This window comes from Pleurodeles waltl, chromosome 1_2 (assembly GCF_031143425.1).
Source record: "Pleurodeles waltl isolate 20211129_DDA chromosome 1_2, aPleWal1.hap1.20221129, whole genome shotgun sequence".
Taxonomy (NCBI): Eukaryota; Metazoa; Chordata; class Amphibia; order Caudata; family Salamandridae; genus Pleurodeles; species Pleurodeles waltl.
Genome location: NC_090437.1, coordinates 1,106,251,954 through 1,106,271,140, shown reverse-complemented (window position 1 = coordinate 1,106,271,140; position 19,187 = coordinate 1,106,251,954). Strand labels below are relative to the sequence as shown.

Sequence of the window (19,187 nt, the reverse complement as noted above, 5' to 3'; positions counted from 1 at the left end):
GCAAAATACCACCTGAGGTTATTAAGGTAAAAATATATTTATTACCTAAAAATGCCAGAGCAAACACCTGCACGTACATCAGTAACCAAGTGAAAGAAATGATTCAGATACATACATTTGAGACACTGTCATTATTGTGAGTCAAATATTGGATGAAGTCTCTCAGCATGGCTTTGGGAAGTGCCTGCCTAACATTGTAAATTATCTAGACAGAAGTTGTTATTTTGTCCAGCGAGATTGACAATCTTGTAATGCTTCAGTGTGTTTCTGTCACCATTAGAGTTGTGATCAAATGGCAGGGGCCACCAAAGTGGAACCCTTTTGGGAAAAACAGTGGTGCCACTATAATTTCTTGACAGGGGCACACACTTTTCACCTTTAACCTGTGACAGGGCATCCTACCAAATGCTATGTGTAAAAGGTCTGCTTAGTTTCACATAACTTGTTACCTTGGCCATCACCATGTCTGGCATATGCTTGGTATGGTGTGTGTAGTTTCATATGTATGTATCTGGAATGGTGAGTGCAGGAGACCACTACACTTCACTTGTTTGTACCTTTAAAAGACGGTGGTCTCCAACAGGCCTGGCTGCCAAGTCCATATCCGACACTGCAGCCTGCATGTGCACATCTACTGTTTCCCTACACAAACCTAGAGAGAGCTGGTTAACCTTCATGTAGCAGTTTTCCACTGCACCATTGACACATACTCGTCCCCCAGGGGGAAACCTACTCATCTCCCAGGGTAAAAGTGTCCAACCGGCATAACACACAATCCACACAACCAACATGATGCTGAATGATCAAAGTAGTAAATACATTAGCACATTAAAAAACACATTATTTGATTTTCTGTTAATGGTAGCACATTCATCAAAATTAATATCACCATTTTGCATAGTTTGCCAAATTTATATAATTTTACTATTTTATGTATTACTTCCTCACTTACAGCTTGGCAGATGCTACTGTGTTTGATTTGAGTCACACCGCTGACAAACACGATACAGGTCAGGAAAATATGAAAGCAAAGGTTGACCAACATGTGCCAACTTTTAAGGCTAATCCTGATCGACCTGGAAAAAAAGAAACAAAGAACTGTATAATTGATGGAACGCTTCAAAATTTCCCTTTCAAGAACAAAAGCAATAAATAACAAGGTTGTTCCCAGTTAGGCAGAATACCTTGGCATAAGCCTCCCTTCTTAATAATTCAGAGCAATCTCAAAAGGGTATTTATAGATGGAATGGTAATAATGTTAACAGAAATGCAAGCAATGCACAGACAAATAATACTGACTGCAGTGAATGATAATAAAGTGCTGGCTCCATTAACAGCTCATCTTTTGCTGTTTACTTGTGTTTTTAAACATTTCCCCTTATATCCTATTTAAATATTAACACTTTAATCATGATCACAAAATCTCCTCAATCAGTGACAAAGAAAGACTGTCTCAAATGCATCCAAAAAAGCGGATGCTAAACCATAGGAAGATCAAACTCCTCCTGTTTGCCAACAAAACCAAATATTCTTGGATTCAGGCATTTCTTTCCACCTTAAACCTAAGGAGCTTTATTATACCCCAACTGAAAGAACAGGTCAAATTTTGCAGATTCACTCGACTCACAATTCTCAAAGGACATATTGCCAAGAATAACAAAGCAGCCTGGTTTTAACTCTCTGCTGAGTAAATGAAACCTTCTCTTTCTGGGGAACACTTCAGAATGAGATTTCAAGCCTTAGTGCTCTCCCAACTAAATAGAGCCAATCACCTGCTCTACCTCGCTTCCGTGAAAGGCATCCTTCATACAGCAGCACAGCTTGTCGAGGGGCTGAGTACTTTTACCACATCACTGTCACACTAAGGGATCTACACCGGTCCCTCTGTAAGTACAGGTCATTTTCAAGATCAAGCACCCCCCTAACAAGGCACTCTATACCCCCATAAGACCTGCTTACCTAGCTAACAAATGAAATAGTTCCTTACTGGTAGCAGTAGTTTTGCACCTTCAGGAATTTACTCCATTCTCATGCAGTGCATTATTCCACTATATATTGGGTGGGTCCAGATTTGATGTTTGTTAGTCTTCAAGTCTTTACTCTCTCTTATTTTCTTTTTGTTCTCTGCGTTGTAAAGTCATTGACCATTTGGGCCCTTGCCCCCTTTAAATGACATAAGACGTATGTCCTGGAAAACCCTTGAAACAATCACAATCTTTAGGTTCCTTTCCCCCAGTGTATGGTTCAAAGTTTTTTTTTTTTCCCTCTTCTGGAAATTCATCTTGATTGATTAGGTGGGAGAGTTGTATGCAAGCAAATCCATAAAATTCTTCAAACTGCATAACTATTCCTACTGGAAAGTAACCTTTCCATCTTTCAATGTGAATCTTTTCAGGATTCACATGTGCATTGATTTCGTTGCTGTATCCTCTTCTCTAGGGGTGTTGGGTGTGACGAGGTTTTAACACTCCCACCTGAAACTCCCCATTGGCTTTAATGTATACACAGTAATGCACTGTGAAGGTGTGTATGAAAGACTTCGTGGCCGACATGCAGATGTCATTTACGTAGACATTTGATACAAAGGCAAGTGTTGCTCCCTTCTTCCTTGTTGGATGGGGCCTTTGTTTCTCCCAGTAGAACTCATGCTGTTTTGTGACAGTCTTGAATTGTTTGGACTGCTCATTTGGCAATACAGTAACTGTGGAGCCACTGCTTGCTTGGGCAAATAAAAAGAAAAGTTGATCCCCAGGCCCGATTGGTTTTGTCTTTTGTAAGTAATTCATAATTGTCATACTTACATCCAGTGTATGTGCAGCTCTCACCCTGTGTTTGGGGTTACTGGAAGAATGCAGATATGTGTATAGCTTGGTTAACATAAAAATGCATTACCATTTTTAGCATAAAGTGTGTAGTTGTTCTCATCACTACTTTTTACTTGTGTATTTGAAAATATGGCTCATGTGTTGTAAGGGCCTGGATTCCAATAATTCTCCTTAATAATGCAAAAGCAACTAAGAAAACTATTTTCAGGTTAGATATTTGAGTTTTGCAAAACTTATGTGTTCAAAAGGTGCCTTTATAGGTTGCATCTGCACTAAGCTGAAATTCCACAAAGGCGCTGGCACTGCCCTTGGGGGTGGGAAGGGTTATCTGTTTTGAGCCTCCCAGGAATCATTTTATGACTGGACTGGTATGGTGAAAAAAACATATTCCTAATACTCTCCTTGTATATGGCACTATACCCGCCAAGTCCAAATGCACTGATTACATGACCACTGTAGTGCCCAGTGTCCAGTCTTTGCAAGGGCCTTTCTATCCCAGTCTAAGAATCTGTTCCACTTGGCAGTATCATTCACACAAAAGGTGACGGGAGGAATGTTTGCAAATAGTCAGACGACTTGTCAGTATAAACACTTCCTTGTGGTTGGCCACATGGTTTCCTTTAGAATCTCCATGGTCCTTGGACACAGGGCTAAATGACCATATTCTAGGGCCTCAGGAACGAACCTGCCAGGCTCAGCTTAGCTGGTTCCAGATGCAATACCTACACTTCCTGTGTTAGTAAGTTGTGACGGCTGGGAGCTTCATCACTCAACTGTGTGCCATTTCCACTAGATCTAAGAACTATGTTTCTCTAGCCGACTCGGGCTGATGAAAATATGTTTTTTAGCCTTTCTTTATCACACATGGTATAACTGGGATTGGAAAAAAAAGCACATGTAAAAATATCTGACCATTCTATCAACAGTACAAGCAAAAGTGGTCCAAAAGGACAGGACAAAGATATATTACTTACATGAATGGAACTAAAACCTCACAGAATAAACAAATTAATCGAAAACATATTGAGTGATAAAAAAAAGAGAAGAGAAAAAACAAAAGAAAAATAACACCAGCACCATACATATTTGCAAAACTATTGCATGTATTGATGCTACAAATTATACACACTAATGCTATGGTTGCTCCGTGATGTGAAATACTGATAAGAAGTGATTGTGCAAGGTGACAAGAGGTGAATTTATTGCAAATAAAACAAACACAATCATACACAGTGCACGCAGGCAACCTCACACAACCTGTCTGCATCAATCAATATCCCAACTGAAGGTTCACCGACTGGAGGATTGGCTATTCAGCCATCAACCCCCTCCTAGTGAATAACAGTTAAGCCCAGGTCTTAGATAATTCTTGACATTTCGATCCAAAATGTAATGCCTTCAAATGGGTCTTCATCAGGACAGTGAAATTTGTGGGGCAACACTTATACAAATATAGTAATATTTTAAGTTGCTCTGGTTTATCAATGTAATGTAATAATGACTGCTCTTTTAAGTCCATCATTACTCACCATTGATAACCGAGTCAGCAAATCTGTGATTGAGCATGCAAATACTTAAAAGCAGAGGCACCCAAGACTTCTCTGTCCAGGGAAGAAACATCCCCAAGTCTCCTATTACATGAAAGAACAATTGATCAAATTCACATTCCTTAACTAAAATAAATCACAAGTCATCTTTACTGTCAAGGCTTACCCAGATAGTCACAAAATGCTGTGGGTGTGGTGCATTCAGTATATACACCCTTCCAATTTTAGTGTGGATAGAGCTAAAAACAATGAAAAAAATAACTAAAATACATAGGTAATCCCTTTAACAAATACATGTCTTTCAACAAAACAAAAATGGCGGTGACAGCGTAGTCACCACTGCCTGTCATTAAAGCCAGCAATTATTGCAAAAGCAAAAAGCTGTTCACCATAAATATCGAATGGGCTGAAAGTATAAGAGCACATTATCGTATAGAGCCCTCCTTTTTTCAGGAAATGCATCACAAAATCTTATTTCAAAAAAGCTCAAAGCAGCAGTGTGCAGGGCTTACCTCACACCGCTACAGTGCATCCCACACTGTCCTTGCTGCCTTTCCACAATGAGCCCCTCACAATATCAAATGAGCTGCAAGCATAAAAAATATATAAATGCTCAGCCTTCTCTGAAACAAGTGTATGCCAAGCAAACAGTGATGCATTAACTGTTATGGCAGCGTACAAGGCTTACCTCCCGTCGATACAACGTATCCATATCAAAAGTCTTTGCCGCATCAAGGCAGAGCAGGCTCAGCAGGGCAAACAAAAGAGGTGTTGCAGCATACATACGTGCAAGCTCACATATGCAAAAGTCAATTCCAAAAAAGAGTTTGAATGCCATCCAGTAGGTATTTTAGATAACAGGGGCAAAAGGTCCAATAATCTGAAAATTAAAGCAGTTGGATTGCGAGCATATCGCTCTGCAAAACTGATTAGAAAATAAAAACTTATTTAAAAACAGTGTGTGTTTTTCATAAAAGGAATTGTGTTAAGGTGCATCGGCCAACAGGCTATTTGACACACCACTAGAGCGTCTGTAACGGGTATTTTAGATGCTGAATGACAGCATAACCAGAGTGGACAAGGACTGAAGGCAAAGTGTCCTATAACTCAATGATCATAAACAATGTTAAGGTCATAAAAGTGTGTCATTCTACAGTAAAGTTTGTGTTTTTCATTCAATGTATTAAGTTAGGGCGCATCAACCAACAGGCAATTTGAAACAGAAGTAGAGTATCCCCAACAGGTGTTTTTTGATGCTCAATAGCAGCATATCCAAAGATGCAAAAATGAAAACATTAAGACAGTGCATCGTGAGCATAACGCTCTGCAACATATTGTAGATTCAAGATAAAAATATTAAATCAAATATACATCAAACTCCTTGTTGATTCACATTAAACATATACCATTAACAGAAATGTGAAAATATAATGCCCAAGAACAACATACTATCTGAACAGAATGTTACCATAACCACATATTAAATGATAATATACACAATATATCTGTGTGATCTCATCATGGAACAGATGAAAATGAATGAATACATATTAATGATAACCATTAATACTCTGACAAACATATACAACATTGTGAAAGGCAGCTTTAGGGTACATAGAATGTAAATCAACCATTGCTCAATGTAGACACTAGTCTGGCTATCACCTCAAATTGAAATTTATTCAGACCTTGTGACAATGTGTCCAAATTAGGTGTCCACTTACACTCATGTAAGCTTAGTGTGTTAGCAAAGTTACCCCCTCTATTAGTGACCTTTTGGATAACCAACCATTTCAAACTCCCTGCTTGATTGTTAAATGTGGTAAAATGCTCCACCAGGAGCGCTCCCTGTACCCTGCGTAAATCCGGTCACAATGCTTTAATAGGCACGCTTTGACTTTTTGCTGAGTTTGCCCAACATAGCAGAAGCAACACGAACATGTAATCACATAGATAACATCAAACCTACAGCAATTAGTATGTTCCATCAAAGAGTATGTACAGTCATTATGCGTGAACCTCTTGGTTTCAATGGTCAATGCACATGCTTTGCAGTTCCCACACTTGTAGTCACCCACAATTTGAGGATAGTTCCAGTGGTTAAAAAGGTTAGATTCACTAGACTCCTTCAAAAAGGAGCTAGCAACATAGAGCTTGACCCTTTCATCCTTTATAAAGGCAAGAAAAAAAAAAACAGTGGTTCTCTCGTGTAAACCTCACCTGCCACAAAGTTCCAGTGTTTATTAATGATTTTTTTAATATCATTGCTGCGTGTGCAGCAGGTGGTAGCATAGATCACCCTTTCCACAAAATTATCAGTGTATGTCTCTTTGGTTCAAGAAGGGCTTTGCGGGGGAAATACCAGGCCCGCTTGCAAGCTTTTTTAAGTAATCTCTTAGCATGGCCCTGTGATTCTAGACATCCTATTAAGTCATCCGATTCTTTGAAACAGAAATTTTTTAATAAACAAGTCCTACATATTTAAGGAATTGACCAAATGGTAAGCTGTCACAGAGGTTCCTGGGGTGATGACTTGAATATTTCAGGAGGGTATTCCTCTCAATCTCCTTGTGATAAAATGTGGCATAAAGCAAAGATTATCAGCTTTTATGGTGATATCAAGGTAACTGATATCAAGAGTACTATAAGCCAAAGTAAATTTAATATCTTGTGACCTATTATTAAGCCATGCATGGAATCTTTGCAGTTCCTCCTCACTCCCTGTCCAAATCATAAACACATTGGCAATTGATTACTTCCATATCACAATATTGTTGAGAAATGGGTTAACACTGTATACATGTTTAGGTTCATATTTATCCATATACAGTATGGCCAGATCTGGTGGAAACCCAGCCCCCATTGCAACACCATTTGTTTGTAAAAAATATTCACCTTGGAAAAAGAAAAAGTTCTTTGTCACAGCTATCCCTAAAAGATCAACTATGAATTGTCCCTGAGGGATGTGAAGAACCTATTATCTAAGAAAAAGTATGTGAAAACATCTCAAAGGAAGAGCATTCTGCCCTTGAATCTTTGAAACAGAACAGAAATATATGTAACAAATCAGCTGATAAAGGAGGGGCAACTGTGCTGCAGAACTTTGAGGACAATCCGTCTACCTTTGGTATTAGGAAATATGTTGAGTAATTTCCCTTGTTGATTCCCTATTTTGGAACCTGTTCTATTGCATGTATGTCCCATAACGCTGACTTTTTTGTGGAGTCAAGGTGGTTTCTCCTTTGAGTGCATCTTTTTCTTTGGTCCCTTTGTTGGAGGGAATTTAATTAGCTCTATGCAATAAACAAAATGAATTGTATTTATGATCCATTTGTCCGAAGTTATCCTCCTCCACGTCTGGAGAAAGTTTTTTAGTCTACCACTTACTGGTACGCTGCGTTGGAAATTTGGCAGATTAGTATTTACTTTCAGTGATTGCATTTGTGAAAGAGACATAATTGTTGTGCAGTCACTTATTCGAGGGGTTGAGCCTCCTCTGCTTGACTGTCCTTTGCCTCTGGTTCTTCCTCAAAAGGAATTGTGTCGCTGCTGCTGATACAGCCAGCTTTGCTGTGTTGAGGTGGTTTAACTGCCATTCCGGAAACCTTGATGTGAACTCCCTGTCTGGAAGTCACCCCTGGAGACTGGCCTTCGTGCAGTGAAAGTGCCCCTTTGAATCCCACCGTAAAACTGCAGTGCGCCCATGGACTTAGCTGTTTAGTTGTCCGTCTTTACCCGATTGAGACTTTTGAATGAGTTTCCACATAACTGTTGACAGCTGAACAGTGTTTATGATATTAGCTTGGACCTCTGGTTTGAACCCTGAGATCCTCAACCATTAATGGTGCCCCAATGTAACACCCATCATCATCTGGTGGCTTGATGTGTCTGCCGAGTCTAAAGCGGATTGTTAACGCGTATTTGCAATGTAATGTTCTTGCCATGTTCAGCAAGATGTGCTGCTGTTTTATTAAAATGCTCAGGGAGGTGTTTCATAAGCTCTCCCATCTCCTCACAAAGATGATTAACGTGTCTATTAAGTAGAGCATTTGAATTTGCAATGCACAATTGGTTTGCCGGGCTCCACTCAATCCTGTGTTCCATGAGCCCCATTTTCTTAATCTCCTTTTCAGGAGGGAGGAGGCCCTGAGGTTGAAGTGGTGTTGGCTCGTTTCTTTGCGGTTGAAGTGATTATAGAGGATGCCGGGACAGTGCTTTAATATAAGCAGGGAACTTGGGAGGAATACTGATATTTTTTCTCAGCCCTTGGAGTCAAGTTCTACAAGTGGCTGGTTCCTTAAAAGCTTCCCTACACTGGTCAAGCATGCTTGGGAGCATAGGTAGAAACTGATCCTTTGCTGAACTTGGAAGCAGTATTTCCAATACAAAGCATGAGAGTGGTTTATCCTCCTTTAGCTATACATTAAGTCTGTCAGCTGCGTTTTTCATTACATCTCAATATCATTTGGAGGTGAGGGTTCAGATGGGTAAGCTTTAACTCCCACTTTAGGTGAATCTGCTGCTTAGGTCTTACCATTGCGGATTGACATATTCACCTTCCTCTGAGGCCTTATACAATCCAGTTTGTTGTTCCTCTTCCTCATAATAGAGCTCTTCCGCCCCATCTTGAAGCTCAGGTATAAGTGGAGGTTGAAATTCTTCGACTTCAAGCTCAGAAGTTTCTTTCGGCGTCAAAGCCTTCTGTGGGATCCTGAATCCCTTCAGACTTTTGTAGAATTTTTTCTTCTTTTGACGAAGCGCAGACATTTCGTCCTCTGGTCTTTTTCTTTTCTTTTTAAAATCTGAGGTCCATTTTTCGGGTTCGGGACTTGGGGGCCTTTCTTTTTGATGTCAACGTTTCTTTCGACGACAACTTAAGATTTCGAGCTTTGGTGTTTGGCTCTTGACTGTTTTAATTTCAACATCGAAGCGTCCTTTGCTCTTTTGTCCTTCAACAAACTGTGCTTTTTGGGAGTTTTTGTCCTCCACTGAAGTCCCCGTCAAGGGATCCATAAGACTCCTTTTCATGGGGCGTACCTGTAGATGGTGAGTGTTTCGATGAGGAGTTTCCTTTAAGTGACCGATTCCCAGTTTCTTTTACCTCTGATTTTCAGCTCTTCTTAGATGCCTGTTCCTCGACCTTGATGATCTCCTGGTCACCCTCTGATGTCTCTACTTCTGCCCCCTAACCAAAATCTTCCTCATCATCACTTGAAAGCCCCAAATCTCCGAGGGACGGTGTGGATGGGCCATTCTTTGCCTCGCTCTTACCCTCAATATACTTGGTGGCAATAAGCCACAGGTGTTGATATCCTCACTTTGGTGGGCATCTGGATGGTAGAGGTTACACAATGGATGTTTTAACACCTGGACAGATGAGAAAATTAGTAGTCCGAGAGGAGTGCCCACCCCTCAGTTCAGTTCCACCCCTAAAGTGAGCTGCCTGATGTGGAAATGAAATTTAATAAATCTGCCATCTTGGTGATGGCAGAACCGGCAACTCTGGGAGAGGGTTATGCTAACTTCCCTCAGGAATTAGTCATATAGGGGGTGTAGATACCCCGGGGTAAGTAGCCCATTGCCTACTACCCTACACACTCTCAAACACCCCTAAATTCAGTATTTAGGGGAGCACCTGGCACCAGGAAATCAGATCCTGCTGACGTGAAGAAGGACACTCCAGAGAAGAAAAAGCAAGAAATGAAGACTAATGACAGACTGGCGCCAACCCTGCCAGCTGACTTTGAAAACTGTGCAGAAATGCCTCATCCTGCAGCTGCTTGTGCCTACAAAAACCCGGTAGGACTGCCAGCCTTCACCCAAGCTCCAGGAACTCCCATGGAGCAGCAGAGCTGTTTCCCTGCATCTTGCAGGCACCCCAAGAGACACTGTGAAGATTTCAGACCACCAAAGCCCAACACCGGAGAGCACCACTGCACCCGTGCCTCCTAGCCCAAGTTAAAGTGAGCCAACGGTGCTCAGCATGGTTCCCAGACTCTCCAGAGACAGAGTCCAAGAGCCCACTCGAGGTCCTCCCACTGCGATCTTAAAGCCAATGCCTGCAGCCTCTTTGTGCTGGTTCCCTTATACTGCGACCACCTCCAGTGTTGGAAACGCAATGGTCCACTACACCTCTACACTAGAACATGTTAGACAGAAAAGAGGACCATTGGGGTCCTTACATCACACAGCCCTGTGAGACTTGAGCCCACGTGTTGGTTTGGTTGGACTGGTCCACGCCTGCAGCCTCTTTGTGTAGGCCCCCTCTACCACAGCCTTCATCGGTGATGGAAACCAGGCGGCTCTAGACACCTCTGCAACCATTCACCCCGGACCGAGGAGAACAGAACCCCTGGTGTCCCTACGTCGCTGAGCATCGCAAGACTTGAACCAAACTGTTGGTTCACTCAGACTGGTTCCCCAGTCCCCACCAGCAGCATCTTTGTGACTAGACCGATCCTCATTGACTTCCACGAGACCCCAGATGCTGAAATGCACAACTGCACGCAGCTGCCCCAGTGCCGCCCGAGATGACCGGTTGGTGTGGCCTAGGACCCTGCCCTGTACTCACTTTAAGTCTGGAAGATTGATCCTGTAAGTTGCTGCGAAGTACCTGTTTGCCGTACATGTTTTCTCTCCCATTCAGTAAAACTGCAGCTTCAGACAACTGCACTAAGTATTTACTTTTTACACCTGTGATAAATTCTATTGCTAAATGTATTTATTGATTCTGGTGCCTAAACACATATAAAGATACCTGTTACTTTTAGAAATTGGTGTGGCTCTCTTGAGTGAGTTGTGTTTCTAATTTCTTTCACTGTTTGTCTATGGTAAATGTCTAACACAACTCTCTGATAACCCTAAGGCTGCTCGACCTCACTACCTCCCTAAGAAAGCATCTTTGGATTGTTAGAGCAAGCCGATGTCCACTAGTAAGGGAACCCCTGGACTCTGCACAGTATATCTCATTTTGCTATACTATTTAAAGAGCCGGCTTCCTACATGTTGTCTTCATACCACATTATATTGCAAGGAAAGAGAGAGGAATACTCTCCTGAAATATTCAAGTCATCACCCTAGGAGTCTCTGTGACAAGTTCTAGCGCTTCGATGCTTCCGCCGGAACGCGCTCTATAAATAATTCAATACAATACAATACATACAATACAACTTAGCAGTTGGTAAATTCCTTAGGATGCGGAAGACTTGTTCCTATGTTCCTGACTATTTCGAAGAATTGGATGACTTAATAGCATGTCTAGAATATCTGGGCAATCCTAAGAGATTACTGAAAAGAACATGCAAAATGGCCTGGTATTACCCCTGCAAAGCCCTACTTGAACCAAAGACACACAGTGATAATTCTGCAGAAAGGATAATCTGTGGTACCACCTTTTGCACACACAGCAATGATATTTAAAAAAAATCACTAATAAAACACTGGAACTTGGTGGCGGATGAGGCTGACCTAAGAGAAACACCGATTTTTGCCTTTAAAAAAGATATATGTGTCAAGGACTACGAGGCTAGCTCCTTTTTGAAGGGACCCATTGAACCTAACCTTTTTATCCACTGGAACTTATCTCAAATTGTGAGTCACTACAAGTGTGGAACTGTAAAGCATGTGCACTGACCACTGAAACCAAGAGTTTCATGCATAATGATCGTAAAACTTTTTGATAGGTCTTACCAATTGCAATAGTTTTGATGTTATCTATGTGATTAAATGTCCGTGTTGCTTCTTCTATGTTGGGCAAACTCAGCAAAAAGTCAAGGCTTGCATATTAAAGCACTGCAGCCGGATTTGCCCGGGACACAAAGAGCGCCCCTAGTGGAGCATTTTACCACATTTAACCATCTAGCAAAGAGTTGGAAATGGCTTGTTATCGAAAAGGTCACTAGACAAGGTAACTTTTCTAACACGCTCAGCCTAGAGGAGTGTAACTAGATAAATAATTTAGGCAGTGTCACTAGATCTGAATGAATTTGAGGAGATAGCCAGACTGGAGTCCACATTGAGCAATGGTTGATTTACATCCTATGTACCCTAAAGGTGCCTCTCACAATAATGTATCTTGTAGGGGTATACGCACTTGTCAGAATATTAATGGTTATTATTATTATGTATTCATTTATGTTCCTGTGGTCCATGATGAGATACCACCAATATATTGTGTATATTGTCATTTGATATGTGATTATGTTAACGTTTTGTCCAGATAGTATGTTGTTCTTGTGCATTATTTTTTCACATTTCTGTTAATGGTATTTGTTAAATGAAAATCAACAAGGAGATTGTTGAGGTATTTTTGATTTAATGTTTTGATCTTGAATCAGGAATATGTTGCTGAGTGTTATGCTCATAATTCACTGCTTGATATTTGCATTTTTTCATCTTTGGATATGCTGCCATTAAGCATCAAAAACACCAGCTGGGGACGCTCTACTTCTGTGTCAAATTGCCTGTTGCTTGAAGCATCTCACCTTATTACCTTGAATGATTAACAAACTGTGCTGTCTTGATATTTTGTTTTTTGCATCTTTGGATATGCTGCTATTAAGCATTGAAATACCTGTTGGGGAAGCTCTACTACTGTGTCAAATAGCCTGTTGGTTTAATACCTTGAATGAAAAACACAAACTGTACTTTAGAGTGATGCACTTTTATCTTAGCATTGTTTACGATCTTTGAATTATAGGACACTTTGCCTTCAATCCTTGTCAACTCTGGTAATGCTGTCATGCTGCATCTAGAATATGCATTGGGGATGCTCCAGTTGTCTGTCAAATAGCTTGTTGGTCGATGCAACTCAACACAATACCTTGAATGAAAAACACCAACTGTGTTGTAGGACAATACTCTTATTTTCTTAGCAGTTTTGAAGAGCAATACGCTAGCAATCCATCTGTTTTAATTTTGAGATTATAGGACTTTTTGCCCCAATTATCTAGAATATCTCCTGGGTGACGTTCGACCTAAATCTTGGAAGTAGCTTTTGCATATGTTAGCTTGCATGTGTAAATGTTGCAATGCACCTTTTTTTGCCCTGTTGAGCCTGCTCCACGTTCACATGGCAAGGACTTTTGATATGGATACTTTGTATCAGCAGGAGGTAAGTCTTGTACGTTTCGGTTACATTTTTAGCACTGCAACGCACTTGCTATACTCTTGTTACAGAGAGGGCAGCGGATTAATATATTTTTTATACTTGCAGTGCATTTGACATTTGCGGTGAGGGGCTCACTGTACAAAGGCAGTGAGGATAGTGCAGGATACGCTAACAGTGAGAGGTAAGCCCTGCACACTGCCGCTTTGGTTTTTTTTTAAATAAGATTTTGTGATGCATTTTCTGAAAAAAGGAGGGCCCTATACGATAATGTCCTCTTACACTTGCAGCCTATTCGATATTTATGGTGAATGGCTTATTGCTTTTGCAATGATTGTTGATTTTAATGACAGGAAATGTGAGCACGCTGTTGCTGCCATTTTTGTTTTGTTGAAAGGCATGTATTTGTTAAAGGGATTGCCTATGTATTTTAGTTATTTTTTCTTTTTTATAGCCCTATCCACACTAAAATTGGAAGGGTGTACATACTGAACGTGCTTCACCCACGATATTTTGTGATCATCTGGGCGAGCGGCTCCTTAAGAGTAAAGATAACTTTACTCTTTTGAGGAATTTCAGTTAAGTAATGAGAATTTGAGCAAATGCTTTTTCATGTTATAGGAGTCCGGGGGATGTTTTTGCCCTGGACAAAGAAGCATGGGTGCGATCGTCTTTTAAGTAACTGCATGCTTTTAAGTAACTGCATGCTCAATCACAGAATTACTGACCGTTATCATTGGTGAGTTATCATGGACTTAAGAGAGCAGTCAGAATTACATTACACTGATACACCAGATGCAACTCTAATTATTACTAGAATTTTACATAGGTTTTCACTGTCCTGATGAAGACCCATCTTTTAAGACATTTAATTACCAATATCTTTTGGGTCGAAATGTCAACAATTTTCTAACTAAGACCTGGGATGAACTGTTATTCACTAGGAGGGGATTGGTGGGTGGATGAATAACCAATCCTCCAGTTGATTAACTTTAAAATGGGATATTGATTGGTACAGACAGGTTGTGTTCAGTTGCCTGCATGCACTGTGTACGATTGGGATTGTTTTATTTGCAGTATACTCCCCTCGGCATCTTGCACAAGCACTTCTTATCTCTATTTCACATCACAGAGCAACCATTGTATTACTGTGTATAATATGTTATACCAATACATGCAATAGTTTTGCATGCATGTATGGCTCTGGTGCTATTTTTCTTATGTTTTTCCTCTGCTCTTTTTGTCACTAAATAGGTTAAAAATAATGTGTTTACTCCTCGAGGATTTCATTCCATTTATGCAAGTAATATATCATTTGTCCTATCCGTTCGGACCTCTTTTGCTTGTACTAAACTATACCCAGGTCCTATAGTACAGTGGGTGACCCCATTACATTGTAATGGTATACTATCAATAGGGTATTCCTTTAACAATCTTTGGTGGGGGTACGTGGAGGCAAAGCAATAGCATTTTTCTGGATTGCAAACAAATCTATGTGTGGCATGCCCTACTTTTAAAAAATGTCTTCCCACAGTAGTGTTCGTTTGCCAGATTAGTTTGTCTGCTTCTGTGGTAATTATTCCTTGGTAGGTGTATCACTACTAGCATTACCCTCTGGAGTCCTCTTACATATATCCTGTGCTAGGTTGGATAGGCCAGGTGATCTCATACCCCCATTTGTGAAGGCAGAACAGTGTAAATGTATATGGACCACCCTTCATTCCACATATGTCTGGATGTTTTTTAGGACAAAGAAAACAGTTTTGAGTTCCAAAATATTTATGTGCTGTATTGATTCTTTTAGACTCCATAGGCCCAGGATTACTCACCTTTTCCATGTGGGCTCTCCACCCTCAGTGAGATGAGTGTGTTGTATTGGTTACTGAGGGAGACTGGTAGATTTACTGGTCTGCCTACTGTAATGTTTTTCGTATTCCACCACTGTATCACCTTTTGTCCTCCGTTTGTAACCACTAGATCCTCCCTGCCCCCGTTTGCTTGTGACCATTGCTGCTGAAGGCACTCCTGGTGTATCCTCTTGTGGACCCTCTCATGGGGTACTAAGGCAATGCAAGATGTCATCAAGCTGATCACTTTCTCCACCATTCTCACTGTCAGACGTTGACTCTTCCAGAGGCACGCTTGCTCTGTTGGTGCCTGGACTCATTTGGTTAAAGGGATAGCCTTGGCTTTTACTGTGTTGTGTTTAGTATGGCCCCAAGGAAACCCTTTCGCTTTCTGGGTTTGAGGATGATTTGTTCAAAGTTAAGTGAGAATCCTAGCTTGTAAGGTGTTCCCATCACAGTTTTTATGTTCTCCAGGCACTGGTTTTAACAATCCCACCTTCACCAGCCAGAAAGAGGGAATACATAAGTGTACTGCTACTGCTGCTAGATACTTTGTGAAAACGCTTGCAAGGACCTTATCCCAAAAGGCAGCATCCAGAACTTTTCCACAACGAACCTCGGGAATTGTCTGTGCCCCAAATACATGGATATGTGTAAGAAGGCATATTTGAGGTCTACAGCTGCCATAGTCTCCTTTCTGCACCAGTGGGGTGACTTCTTGTTGTGTGGGAATTCAAATGTCTGCACCTTTATAAGACTGTTGAGTGCCCTTCGGTCTACTATGGGCCTTAGTCTATTATTTAGCTTTGGTTCGAGGAAATATATGGAACAGACTCCTCAATTCTTTTTTATGTGTTACGCCTGTTCTATTACTTTCATGCTTAAGAGTTTGCTCACCTTATCTCCATTGCATCTTTTCTTGACTGCTGATCTCTTTTGCTTGTGGTCTTTTTGTTGGATGTCTGTTTAGTAGTGCTATACAGGAACTGTGCAGGATTAGATTTAGTATCCATCCTTCAGGAGGTGATCTTTTTCCATTCTTAATCTTTCCTCATGCTGGTGAGTTGTGTAGGAGGGGTCCTGCTGCAAAGTCACTTGCACGAGGATCCAACCAATACTCGGGCAGTTAATCTTCTTCTGTCTCTCCCACAAAAGGCGTGCAGTGAAGACGAGCAGTACTGCCACTGTAGTGACGTAGTTGACAGACCACTTTGCGATGTAAAGGATGCAAGCTGACGTAGTTGACGGACCACTTTGCGATGTAAAGGATGCATACACTGTTGATGGCTGCATACATACTCGTGTGGTGTTATCTCCTTTTGGGCCATACCGCCCCAAAAAGGCCCTTATGTGTTGCAGGGCCCCCATTGTCTTCCTTATCTCACTATCCTTTTTCAAGTGCATGGCGCTTCATCAGCGGTTTCCAAAGAGAGCGTCTCTGGGGAAAGACATGTTGGTTCCTGAAGCGTGCACCTTTTGTTTAAAATGTAAAACTCTCAGCCAGGTGTGTCTCTTCAGTGTTGTGATCACACACAGTCACCTGTTGGCAGTGTATGCCACAACAAGCGCCAATATGAGGCAAGTGTTGTCAACAATATTGCCTTCTTGGATCACTCTTTTTACATTGTTTTTGTGCTCTTCTCGCAGATGCTGCATGAGGTTTTTGACCTCGTCCCATTGATGGTGTGATTATCTGTTTAACAGAGAATTTAAATTTGCAGTGAAACAGTTTGCTACTGCTAACTACTCCATCTTTTATCTACCGGTGCCCAACCACTTACTCTCTTGGTCTGTGGAGGATTCCACTGAGATGGAAGCAGTTGCTCTCTTACGTGCAGTTGCCACAATTAGTGAATCTGCAGTCACACTGCCCTTGATGTAAAGGGGGAGTGCAGGTCCCTAGTAGAGTGTTTGTATTTTTAAGGTACTATTGATGTGACTGCATTGGCTGCTACAGGTCCTTGGATGCCTATTGACGCTGGTCCAAGACTCAGGATAACAGGGACAGTAACTGATTTCTGTTGTGATCAGGTAACAGTGTCTCGAGCAGTAAACATGATTCAGACTGCTCTTTTTTTTAGCTAAACACCAGAGTTGTCTTCTGCCCCCTTTATTTGAGCAATATAGACTGTAATGTTGTGGGGACATGGGGGTTGGGTGGGCTTGAGGGCCTGTTCTTCAGACATCTCTTATTAAGATCCTCTGACAAATATTTTTGTTTCTGCTTCCAGAGCACTCGGTTGTGCTTCCTGAGTCAATGGCAGAAAAAAAAGGCAACTGTTGACACAAACAATAGAGAGCAGAATAGTGCACAGCATGTGAATCTAGATAACATTCACACTGCAAACCTAACACTATCTGCAGGTTTGCGCTACAGGAGGAGCACTGACATCAGCAGATCAGAACTTAAACACCACAGGAAGGAAAAAAAGAAAATCAAATCTCTGTAGCCTATAACCACAGGATCTGCAACGACAGTTCTGCTGACATTACAACAGCTCAAACCCTCCTACATTTGAGGAATTAACTGAAACTATCCCTCTACATGAAACAGTAGGTCTGATAGGCTGACTTATCACCCATTCCACTACCTCTATGTCCTTGGTTATATATATATATATATAAATATATATATATATATATATATATATATATATATATATATATATATATATATATATATATATATATTATTCAGCTGCTGATCCTTGCCCAATGTTGCTATCCAGCCAGGTTTGAGCTTTAGGAATACCTAAATATACAAACTAGTGTTCATACCAACACAGCCTAATTGTTAATACTCCCATCACCAGATCCTAGACTAAGAGGATTGTGATATTGGTTCTAGGAGCTTTAATGTCCTACTTTACATTACAATCGGAAATTAATTTTGACCACGGTTTCTTCTCCACATCTGGATTTTAATATACATATATCTTATCTCAAATAATACCAAGTACAGTCCTATTTCTCATTTAACTACTGGTTGTAGTAACTCTATCAAGAGTCCAAAATGCAATTCAGGCTCAGTCTCACCCTAAAGTCTTTAGGGCTATCTGCAAACCTCATAAAGAATCTATTCTATGCTTGTTATTTCACATTTTTAAACGTCACAAAAGCATGATTCAAAAGCACAGGAGAGACTTCCATTTTTTATTCCTCGAGGTTATGAATTTCTACCGAACATCCAGTATCAGCATAATACAATTGGTTATTTATATGTCCATTCCTGACCCACTGAGAGCTGCTCATAGGCTTCATATTGCTACAACAGCATTTATCATTTCCCCTAGAACAATAATTGAAGGCATAAGTGCACTCATGGCTTCACTGCAGCTACCACATACTCTTAGTATTGGCGAGCAAACAGGCCAATGCGTACTTCCCATCCCGCAAAGGCACTGTGCCCAGTGCATTCCTACAGGGTGCTGGACCAGAGTCCTTATTTGGCTAGGAAGAGCACTGGTTGAATGCCTTGGTATCATTTTGAAGGGATGTCCAAGTGCTAAATTGCTCGGAAGCAGTAATTTGCAATGATTCATTTAGAAAAGTTGCTCAGCACATTTCATTTTGCTTTCTAAGCCAGCTAGTGAGTTGCAGCAGCAGAGTTTTATGTCACGTATTCCTGCAGCCCGTTACCATTAATCTACTTGACTTGCTAATGTAGTGAAAGAAAAAGGCATGTCGCTGGTTTCCACTGCGACATGTCTTGACACTCCACCTTCACTGTGTCCACACTGACTCACGAGGTGTCCCATTTAAAATTGATGGAGTTGTAGCAGAACTGCCAACACAACTTTCATTCCAATGAGGGAAGGGTGCATAGGTTCAAAGAGGGGACAATCAGTCTTACTCTTTCAAA

The 19,187-nt window shown here is 41.0% G+C and overlaps 1 protein-coding gene across 1 annotated transcript in view; it reads right to left on the bottom strand.

Annotated features, from left to right (window-relative positions):
- ADGRA3 (adhesion G protein-coupled receptor A3) overlaps positions 1-19,187 on the bottom strand; it is a 208,588-nt gene that overhangs the window by 26,688 nt on the left and 162,713 nt on the right. Inside the window, exon 16 of the mRNA XM_069202173.1 lies at positions 953-1,076. Coding sequence (XP_069058274.1) covers positions 953-1,076 — 124 coding nt within the window. The remainder of the gene's footprint in view (positions 1-952; positions 1,077-19,187) is intronic.